This window comes from Saccostrea echinata, unplaced genomic scaffold (assembly GCF_033153115.1).
Source record: "Saccostrea echinata isolate AGI-Se365-2 ecotype Australia unplaced genomic scaffold, CSIRO_AGI_Sech_v1 ptg000030l, whole genome shotgun sequence".
Classification (NCBI taxonomy): Eukaryota; Metazoa; Mollusca; class Bivalvia; order Ostreida; family Ostreidae; genus Saccostrea; species Saccostrea echinata.
Window position 1 is genome coordinate 11,153,976 of NW_026889779.1, and position 12,080 is coordinate 11,166,055.

At 31.3% G+C, this 12,080-nt stretch overlaps 1 protein-coding gene across 2 annotated transcripts; it reads left to right on the top strand.

The window, feature by feature from the left end:
* The first annotated feature begins 1,617 nt into the window (after positions 1 to 1,617).
* Positions 1,618 to 8,996, top strand: LOC133196332 (uncharacterized). Of its 2 annotated transcripts, none has more exons than XM_061332241.1 (4): positions 1,618 to 1,653; positions 6,838 to 7,135; positions 7,612 to 7,769; positions 8,752 to 8,996. In XM_061332241.1, exons 1-3 carry the CDS (start codon positions 1,633 to 1,635, stop codon positions 7,755 to 7,757), a joined length of 465 nt encoding a protein of 154 aa, XP_061188225.1. In that variant the 5' UTR covers positions 1,618 to 1,632; the 3' UTR covers positions 7,758 to 7,769; positions 8,752 to 8,996. The 2 variants fall into 2 exon arrangements, with proteins under 2 accessions (XP_061188225.1, XP_061188226.1); XM_061332242.1 differs by lacking the exon at positions 1,618 to 1,653 and adding an exon at positions 5,911 to 5,995.
* The last annotated feature ends 3,084 nt before the right edge of the window (positions 8,997 to 12,080 follow it).

Genomic DNA, 12,080 nt, shown 5'->3' on the forward strand with positions numbered 1-12,080 from the left:
TTTCCCTCATTTTAAAGTTTTAAAAGACTTTTCTGTCATGGAATTGAAATTTTAGAGATTAATATAGGGAAAGGAAGTTAAAAAAAATTAAAGTTTGATGCACAACGAAGATATTTATAGAACTTACGAAAAAAAAAGAACTTTTTTAAAATAATAAGCTACTCACAAAGCATTATTCTACCCAAATCTCTATTCCATTTGTCCATTTGCTCATGGTAAACATCAGTCAATAAAAGACTTCTTCAAAAAAGGGTTACTGCACAGTGAGTGTTATATAGCAAAGGTTCCCCCTTTCAGAAATTCCCTAGGGTTAATTTGCTATATATAGCAAAACTAACCCCGGATTATTTTCATATAGCAAATCTTTCCCTAATGGAATGCTATATTCTACCCCCTTCCACTTTAGAAATGAGTGCTTATTCGCAAATATTCCCCTCTTTGTAGAATTTCTTTGCCCGGAATGTTGCGATATTATGGAGGAACCCCCCCCCCCCCCACTTATCCGGATTATGGTTATTTTGGTTATTTTAATTATAAAATCTGTACGATGAAATGCTACTGAGTTAATACGATTAATTAAAATTTGCAGTCTTTTATTTGTAAACAATAAGGCACAAGACTTTGTGTAGTGTGACATAACAAACTTTACACGAACTGCGAGGCACATGTTAATTGATATTCAACTTTCAGGGTTTTTTTTACTGTTGGAAAAAGCCAAGTCTTCCAATAATTTGTTGGAATTTCCATGGATACTAATTGTGGCCCGTTATTATCAGACCTGTTTTTTTTTTTTTTTTTTTTTTTTTTTTTTTTTTGTATTCTTATGAAGCCAAATTAATTCAAAAAGTTAAAAACGTGAAAAGAAGTCTCTTGTTGTGACCTTCTATTCGACATTTAGTTATATTAACGACGTTTTATCAATAAACAATATTCATTTTCATTCCTGTGTTGATTCAGTATATCCCACTAAACTCGAAATAAAAACCACCACAGATTCTGACATCGTAAGGAATGAAAATGTATCTGGAATTTTGGAAATCTGTAGATTCCTTCATTAAATTTATTAGATCTTGCCCTAAAGGTCAAGATCTAGTAAATGAAAGGTGCCTACAAATTTGAGAAAAAAGTTCCTTTTATGATGCTTCATCACTACAGCTTATTTAAATATTGTGTATCGGAGCATAATTTTTAGGTAAATAAGGCTAAAAACATATTTTAAATAGTCCTTTTTTATGAAAAATGAAGAAAACACGTCTTGAATTTTGGAGGGTTTTTTTTCTATATATCAGACAAATGAAATGTATCCATATCGCCTACAGTCTCCCTGAAAACAGTAATGTGTATGTCCTTGGCCTCTACTTATTGAATTGGTTATAGATATCGGTACAACTTTTCACATAATTTCAAGTTGAATTCCATGAAAATGCTTTATTTTCTGTATAATGTTCTATTAAAGCTGTAAAGTAAGGGGGGAAAAAAAGAAAGTTGAGATTAATTATGACGTCATTAAGATTTTTTATGTTAGCAATTATGACGTCATAAAACATAATTGTTACGTCACAATCTATACACTGCACACATAAATATTATGAACATAAGAAAGAAAGAAGATCGATGCATGCATGATGAAAAATGAAAAGTAATGAAACAATGGTGAGTTATTTTCTATACATATTGCGTATAAAAAAAAAGCTACATGTGTACATGAGAATTAAATGCCTTGGAAAACATGCCATGAATGACATAATACAGTACTAATTTTTTTTAATTATAGACCCTAGTTAATTTGTACTCTCACTCACTATATGTATAGTATATAGGTACTTGAACATAATGTAGCACATTGGATTTATTTTTAGATGTCCTCCCTTAAATAAATCTATCATTGCAACCCCCCTCCAAATGTTTAATTTATACATATTAAAAATTTTCATTTTATTGGTCTTGTAAAGTTTTCTATTACATGTCTTGATCAACTCAAAAAATTTCCTATGTAAAGTGGTAAATGAAGTTTTATTTAAGGTATATATACTGCCATAGAGAATATTAATTTTCTTTTTTATTAATTATTTTATTTTTTTTCAACACAATTCATTCTATACAAAATGTCCATTATCTTTTCTATAACAGAATTGTATATATATAGAATTACGAAAATAGTTGGTTCAACCTGTTTCACTGAGTGTCAATTTTCTCTTTCTCACCATTTTTATATGATATTTATTTTTGTGTCTGGTAAAAATAACTCACGTGTGATTATCGCAGTGTGCACATTTAGAGGTTTTTCAGTGTATCTAGAAGTATAAATATAATATTTTAACCATAAGATTAAGATATTTGCTATTTCATTATTTTTTCCTCTAATACCTAAAAATGAATGATTTTTTTGTTTTGGACAAATGGAGGTTTCTCTGCTGGAGATAATATTCAAAGTTTTCAAGGAGTGATCGTACAATATCACATTCATATAGGATAGTAGTATGTTCAATTGTCTCTTCTTCTTTTTGACAAAAAATACACTGCTTATAAACAAACTGTCTGATTTTAAAATAAAAAAGAATTAGTTGCCAATATTTTATTTAAAATTCTGTACTGAAACCACTGGAGTTTACAGTTTTTTGTAACTTGAAATGGTAATTTATGAATTATTTTGCATTCCTTGCTATCCAAATCAAATAATTCAATCCACTTTTTGTAACCAGCTGTTATAGAAGAATTTTCATTTAGAATTTCATAGAAGTTTTTTTTTGATTTTTTGCATTTTGATACAAGATAAAAATTTGACATAAGAGGATTTTCTGCTTTTTATAATTTTTTTTATCAAAGTTGTTCCTCTTTATCAAAGCTTTAACTGCATGGATTAAGCTAGAATATTCTAAAAAAAAAAAAATCTTTATATCTGTATAAGTATTGCAAAAGCATTCATAGCTATAAAAAATGTCATCTACTCCAATAATTTCATTAATATATTTTGTATTTAAACATATTTTATTGAAACATAATCAATAGGATTGGACACAAGTTTTACCAACTTAGAATTGTCCTCTCCAACACAAACAAAATGACATATACATATATACGTGATGTACAACCAACAAATGTACAATACAAAAAAAGTGCAGGGAAATAAGAAAAGAGTGGGGGGGGGAGGGTGCAAAGAAAGAAAGGAAAGGGGTTGTAATAGATACAGAATGGTTACGCTGGGTATTCATAAAAATCTTTTCGATTTTTTAATATATTTGTGTACGGCTTTAACTATGTTCATATTATTTTGTTGTCCCAAGTTTGAGTCCCCAAATAGAATTATGTCAAGGTCTATTGTTCCTTTGTTATTTCTTATAGTGTGAAATAATTCTAATCTTATTTCAGCATAATTCTTACAATACAAAAAAAAGTGTTCAGTGTTTTCATTGATATATCCACAAGAACAATGAGTGTTATCTGAAAGCCTGACTTTGAACAGGTCTGACTTAAGGAGACTCACATTGTGTCTCATTCTAGTTAAAATTGAGTTTATTTTCTTTTCACCAAAAGAAAAATATTTTGGAGGAGATTCACATTTAAGAAGTCTTTTTTTTGAAAGCACTTACAGTTTCAAGGTTTCTGATTTCAGAGGGCAAGGCGTTCCATAATGATATTGTAGATGGAAAGAAGGAATTTTTTAATAAGTTCGTTCTACATTTGGGTATAACAATATTATTACAATTTCGTAAATCATACTGGGTTATTTCTGAGACTTCAGGAGGTAAGAGATTCGATAAATAGTCTGGCGCGAGACCATGTTTTATTTTAAACATTAAACATAACTTTCTCTTTTCTCGTCTATAAGCAAGTGTTTCCCATCCTGTTTCATAATATAAAGAGTTACGGGGGGAGTAAATAGGAAGTCCAGTTACAATACGTGCAGCTTCTAATTGAAGTTTCTCTAGCCTTTCACAGTCAGCTGCAGAAATATTATCCCATACTTCTGATGCATATTCAAATAAGGGCCTAATAAATGTAGTATACATCTTTGTTAAGAAATCACGATTTAAAGATAATTTCAATTTTCTAAGAACTGCAATTTCTTTTGAAGCCTTTTTAATAATATTATCAATGTGGTTTGTCCATTTCCCAGAATTCGAAAACGTAAGTCCAAGATGACAGTGAGTAGAAGATGGAATGATTTCTTGACTGTTAAACTTAAAGCTTAGTTTGGATACTTCATCTTCACTACTGCCAAATATTAATATTTTGGTTTTTTCAGAATTAAATTTTACAAGCCAGTTTTTTGACCATTGGTTAATTTTTTCTAGATCATGGTTAGTAAGTTTTTCTAAGTCCTTCAAGTTTTTAGATGTGTTTGACACAGATGTGTCATCTGCAAATAGTCTAGAGAGACCTGAAAGTCCACATGGTAGGTCATTTATATATACTAAAAAAAGTAAAGGCCCAAGAACAGAACCTTGGGGAACTCCTGCTTTCGTTCTTCCCACTGAAGAACTTGATGATTTGATTTTGACCTGCTGTGATCGACCAGTAAGATAATCATTTAACCAAGCAAGAACTTCACCCACAAACCCGTATTTTTCTAATTTGTATTTTAAGCCTTTCAACCAAACCGTATCGAATGCCTTACTGATATCACAAAAAGCAAAGCAGGTGACTTCTTTATTGTCTAAAGCAATACAAATGTTATGATAAATTTCTATTAACTGGGTGACTGTTGAATGTCTACGCATAAATCCAGCTTGTATGTTATATAACAGTTTATGTGATACTAAATGGTTATAAATGTATTTAAACATTACTCTTTCAAAGATTTTCCCCATACAACTCAACAAGGAAATTGGTCTGTAGTTTGATGGGTTTGATTTCTCTCCCTTTTTAAAGACAGGAATAACATTAGCATGTTTCCAAACACATGGAAATTTCCCAGTTTTCAGAGATTTATTGAACAGAATTTTTAGAGGGATTGCAATTTCATTACTTATTTCTTTTATTAGAATATGACTAAAATTGTCGGGACCGGAGGCTTTTTTAGAATCTAAAATTTCGATAATATCCATAATTTCATTTTCGTCTATTATGATATTGTCAAGTTTGGCCTCTGTCCTTGTTTCGAATTCGGGAAGGTCTTTATCTAATATTATTGTCAAAAAGAATATTATGGAATTTATTTTAAAAGTGGGACAAGATTTTTTGGATATTTTTACGTGTGCGAAGCATTAAAACTAGCAGTTTTGATCTCTGTCAGGGTGGTTTATTTACTCTTTCCATCTTAAAACAGGCCAGGGAGTATTCTCTATTGAGAAGTTGGTGGCTCGTTAAACGAGCCATCAACTTCTCAATAGAGAATAGCCATGCAGGGATTACATACGGTTACCAAAACGGGAAGGAAAAATATATAGAGAGTTTTGTCGCACTTCTGATATTCTTTATTACTGTGACAAAATATCACTTTCGTATTCTTTCACACTGTTATGAAATATTTATTTTTATTCAATGAATAAATATAGGATCTCCCATGATTTGTAGTTAGATATGATTTTTATCCAACGAGTTGTGTGTTTTTTTTTATCCCCGAGCCTTGGCGAGGGGATAAAAACACAAAACGAGTTGGATAAAAGTCATATCCAACTACAAATCATGGGAGATTCTTTTTATCCCATGTTTAATACTTCACAACCAATGTTTTACACTGTTTTATGTAGGACTCCACTTTCTTTTACTTCATCACTCTAACGTAAAAACCATTGTGACGTCACAACTGCACTTAACTGTGAGTTATGAAAAAAATACCCAATGAGTCATATCCACGGGATAAACATGGGATAAATTACAGTATTTCACTGTTGAAAATATTAAACTGTTAAAAATCCAGTTTGACTCAGATTCGTGATGCCTTTCGTGTGCCCCTGTAACCCCCTGCGCAAGCGCATGTGTATTTGTTTATACACGTACAATCACTGAATCAGTCATTCGATATTTCTTCCTGTGATATTAATTAGACAAGGTAAGTCCGTAAGAAACGAACGTAATTATCCTCAAAGAATCATATATGAGAATCACTGGAATCATTAAATATTTAACTAGGCTAGGGATCGTTTGAAGAAATAATGTAAGGGATACTGCCAAATTCAATCACATCCTGACATGTGCTTCAGGAGGCGCAGATTTATAGATGATGATCAATACCCAATATTGATTTCAGAAATACAGCGTGCCATATATTAGTAGACATAGTTGTGTAACTGTACGTTGCGTCAGCATGGTCATGGACCTAGATACAGCTCCACACTAGTATATATTATAGGTCTCTGTTGCATCACCCACGTTTTTAAAACGAAAGTAGATCTTAGCTTCTTTGTCTCTTACTAAGCTTGTACGTTTGGTGATTTCACGATAAAATAAAAATAAAATAAATGAATAAAATAAAATAAATGAATAAATAAAAAAAAAAAATTGACAGTAGGGCCTGTGTGTATGTTGATATATATGTTAGTTATTAAATTTTTAAAAAAAAAGATTGACAGTAGGGCCTGTGTATATGTTGATATATTATATATGTTAGTTATTTTAAAAAAAAAAAAAAGAAGACTATCTAGAGGGTTTCATTATTTTTTTTATGCAGCATAGTAGTGTTAAGACTACAATATCTTGTAGAATAAATATTTATGTTACCGGTACATTAATTATGTGATTGAATATTAGATTAGTTTTACCAGAGACCTATAATTACTATCATTTGTATATGTATACATGTACATCCTTGTGTTTTTCAAGAGAGAGAGAGAGAGAGAATGTAAGCTGTAAGTGTCTTTCTTTATTAGTTGATTTAATCTTGGATAATTTTAGTGTTGTAGAAACAGGTTTCCGTACATGGGAAGTGAAGTCTGGCGGAAACTAAACGAGAACATTGTTTTGCTGCAGCAGTCTATTCACCTTCCCACCTTCTTAGACAACTTGGGCAGAAGGGGTTTAATTGATCAGGAAACAGCCAACAGTCTTCTAGTTTTAAGTTGTGAGGAGGCAGTTCCCAAGCTTCTAGAAATTCTAGTGTCTTCTACTCCTTCCAGCACCAACGATATGTGTGACGCACTCCAAGAAACTCACCCAAATATTGCAGAAAAAGTAGGATTGGCTCCTCTTCCAGGTATACAACAAAAAGATTTTGTTCTATAAAATCAAGTATAATTAATTCTAACAATAAAACATCACAGGGATAATTCAATGAACACATAAAAAAGTAATGAGATAATTTTAAGCTGCCCCCCAAAAGGAGACATACATGTATATGCACATGCAGAATTGCTGCATAGTTCAAATGTTATTTAGTGCTTCAAATAATATGAATTAAAAATGCATTTTTTCTTACTAGGAGTGTACTTCTGACAGTGTGATTTTCCTGCTAAATTACGGATATGTTTAAATTAAAGTACATTGTTAGAAATGAACTGTCACATTTGCATAAATAATCATGGAAGTCATGATCTTTATGAGTGTCTTATACATACTGACATTTTAGTAATTAATATCATTATCTGGTAAGAAGAAGATAACAGCATTAAAGAGAGAGAGAGAGAGAGAAAGAGAGAAGTGTCAGTGAATAATTATACCTGTATATTTCAGCTGAAAAAGATTGTAAGGATCCTACTGGTCATAGCCATGTTGTGAAGTCCTATCATGCTGTGTTAGCAATCTCTACAGAACCTCACAAACACAAAGAGGATAACCAGCTTCACCACTCCAAGGACAAACACTCCGCTTTCATGTAACAGTTACCACTGGTATGTTCTATTGAAAATTTCATACATCACTAATACAGGGATATTGGTAAGTTGATAAGGTGGTTTTATTCAGCATAACATGACAAATACCTTTCATCTTGCCTTTATGTATGTAATACCCACACCCCAGGTTCTCCACATCGAAAAATATTACCATGGAGGAAGTTATGCAGAAGTTAAATGTGATTGAAAGTACAATTACATGTTCAACCTTCTAGTCTTCACCTCATCAATGGTTTATTTCACATATACATGTATATGTTTAATTACTGTTTCAGCAACAAAAATTGAAATTAAACAACAAAAATTGAAATTAAAAAATTAATATACAGAATTATATATTAGTGATGTCTAAATGCACTAAGTTTTATTAAAATCAGACCAAAATTGTAGAAGAATGAGTGTTTTGAATGAATTTCAAAGAATTTTGTCTTTAAATTTATTAACCATGGCAACAATTTTTGTTGAATTTGAATTAAGAAAAAAAAAACTTGATAACACAGAATATTAATTTTGTTTCTCGTAGTCATCATATTTTGTCATAGCTAATTTAAAGCTATATATGGCGTAGCTGAGCTAAAAAATAAAAATATGAGATTGAGTGTAGATAAACATGGTATATGTTATTTTAATAAGTTCAAATTAAAATTTTCGCCGATTTTGAACTTGAATAATCTCATCTTTCTATAGTTATATTGACTTTAAATTGTCTATTATTTAAATGCGGAGTTGGTAAATAAATCGGTTATTATTTTAAATTTCTAATATATTTGAAACGTTATTGATTTAAATTGTGTAATTTACAGGAAAGTAATCTTCATATAAAGTAATAAAACAAATAGAAAGATCTTTTTAATTTTAGCTTGTCTGAACTTATAAAAAATACGCCATATATGACTTTAAATGACACAAGTACCTTCATGGTCTTATACATATGATTTTTTTTCTTAAAATCTCCAATTCTTTTTCATTTTATTTTCAGAGTGACGAGTAACCAGTGATGGCTATTAATGATGATTATTGTGGTACAGTTATTGTATTGAATCTCCACATACGTATATGTTACTCTCTTGAATCTGCATATTTTACGAATCTCTTCTGGTTTGCATAACTTGTAAGACCAACCTGAACAATTATTTTAATTAATACACCAATTATTGTAAATTTTACGTTTTGTGTATTTTATTATTTATTTAAACTTGTAAATAAAGTAATTTCTTATTAAAATTCCTTCTTTATTTTTCATTACCAATACAACTTTATTTTGTCTCATTTTCTTAAAAAAAAATTAATTGTGATAGTGTGAATAAAGGTTTCAAATTTAATATAGATATATAAAAGGCAAATTTTGCAACATGGGAAGATTTTCAATATAGCAATAATTCCTAGGGTGGGAAGATTTATGGAACGCCATAACTGCCTTATGTGGTTATTTCATGAGAAGATGGTGCTTTATTATGTTATGCTGTGGTTATTTCATGTGAAGATGGTGCTTTATTATGTTATGCTGTGGATATTTCATGTGAAGGTGGTGCTTTTTTATGTTATGCTGTGGTTATTTTATGTGAAGATGGTGCTTTATTATGTTATGCTGTGGTTATTTCATGTGAAGATGGTGTTTTATTATGTTATGCTGTGGTTATTTCATGTGAAGGTGGTGCTTTATTATGTTATGCTGTGGTTATTTCATGTGAAGGTGGTTTTTCATGTGATGGTGGTTTTTCATGTGAAGGTGGTTTTTTATGTGAAGGTGGTTTTTCATGTGATGGTGAATTTTCATGTGAAGATGGTTTTTCATGTGATGGTGGTTTTTCATGTGAAGGTGGTTTTTCAAGTGTTGGTGCGTTTTTTTTATGTGAAGGTGGTTTTTTTATATATTTAATGTGATGTTGGTCACTCGGAACTCCTAATATTTTTGAAGACTGAGTTTAACACTGAGTTTAACTGCTATTATCTTGAAATTTTGAAAGTGAAACAAATAGTCAATGTAATTTAAATCATTTTACTACACCATTGCTAGTTCCTCTTTTTTCCATCTAGGCACTTGGGTTCAAAATGGTGTATTTTGTGTATTATGATTTTTTGTAGGTAGGTCTGAATACACTTAAAAACATTAAAATAAAAAATCACTGAAATTTGCACGTTTAAAAAGTGTCATATTAGTCTATATAGTAAGAGTGTAGGTACAACTGTTGCCATCTTCGGAAAATCTAGGGAAGTCAGAAACCGCGCCAAACTTGTTCTCGTTATTCCGGGACGCCTCTACAATTTATTTGGTTAAAAATCGTCACTTCCATTGCTTTCACTTTCAGTTCTAGGTATCACGACGTTTTTGTTTACTGCATATTTTATACGGCAAGTTCGAATTGGCAGTCGATTAAAAGGCGTTATTCAATCATTTTTAAATGTAGGTTTCATCCAAATTCCTGCCCGAAACTGGTAGGAAAAGTGTTGATATTGATAAATTAAAATCAAGTATGAACCGAGCCGGACTCGACGTAAAATCGAAGATTGCAACTGTCGTACCTTCACTCTTTTTTTATATAAAGTAATATGACATTTTTAAAACTTGCTTATTTCAGTGATTTTTTTATTCTTAGGTTATCGAGTTAATGCAGACATAGCTAGAAAAAACATAATACACAAAATACACCATCCTGAAACCAAGCGACTATGGAAAAAAGAGGAACTAACAATGGCGTATTAAAATGATTTAAATTATATTGACTATTTGTTTCACGTTCAAAATTTCAAGATAATAGCAGTTAAACTCAGTGTTAAACTCAGTCTTCAAAAGTATTAAGAGTTCCGAGTGACCACCATCACATTAAATATAAAAAAAAACACCTTCATTTAAAAAAAACACCATCACATGAAAAACCACCTTCACATGAAAATCCACCATCACATGAAAAACCACCTTCACATGAAAAAACACCTTCACATGAAAAATCACCTTCACATGAAAAAACACCTTCACATGAAAAATCACCTTCACATGAAAAACCACCTTCACATGAAAAACCACCATCACATGAAATAACCACAGCATAACATAATAAAGCACCATCTTCACATGAAATAACCACAGCATAACATAATAAAGCACCATCTTCACATGAAATAACCACAGCATAACATAATTAAGCACCACCTTCACATGAAATAACCACAGCATAACATAATAAAGCACCACCTTCACATGAAACAACCACAGCATAACATAATTAAGCACCATCTTCACATGAAATAACCACAGCATAACATAATAAAGCACCATCTTCTCATGAAATAACCACATAAGGCAGCTATGGCGTTCCATAAAGATTCCCCATATTGCAAATAATATGGGGAAACAAGAGGCCCATTGGCCACAACACTTACCCCAGTAACTAGGGCCTTTCTGATCTTCAGCAGCAGATTTTTTCCCCTATAATTCATATTGTGGCCCCACCTTACCCAAGGGGTCATGATTTGAACAAACTTGAATCTACATTACATGAGGATGCTTCCATATAACTATTGACAAATTATGGCTAATTGCTGCCCTTGAGAGAATGTTTTAAAAGGATTTTTCCTATTTATTCCTATGCCCATTGTGGCCCCACCCAATCCCCAGGGGTCATGATTTGAACAAACTTGAATCTTCAATACCTGCAAATGCTTACCTATTAATATGACTAATCATGGCTTCGCTGTTCCTGGGAAAAAGAATTTTCCTTTGATGTATATTCCTATGTAAAACTTTAATTGCCCTTTGTGACCCCACCCTATCTTCAGGGGGTGGGGTTCAGGATTTAAAAAAACTTGAATCTACACTATTTGAGGACACTTCCTTCTAAATATTTTTTTCAGATGATTTATTACATCAGAATCAGCAGATGAGCTACTGTATTGTCTTGAGTCATTGGAAAGATACTGTTGTGACTGGAAGTTAAAATTTAAAACTAATCGTAATTAATGCTATGGTATTTTCTAGAAAGAACTTAAAAAAAATTGAATTGTAAAACAATGAGGTATAAAGAAAATGTTATAATTAATTTTGTTAATGAGTATAATTATTTTGGTGTTGTCCTAAAAAACAATATGGTAAATTGAAATATGCATTTGAGAATTTAGCAGGTAGAGTAAGGAAGGCATATTTTACAATCAAGTCAGAGGTACTAAATAATCTCAGCCTCATTGGAATGGATAAATTTCAGATACAAGAATCATGCATTGTACCAATTTTGACTTTTGCTTCGGAAAGGAGATGGGCGAACATAGCGTGCAGAAAGCCTATAGTGTGACAAACATGAAGATGAAAAATTA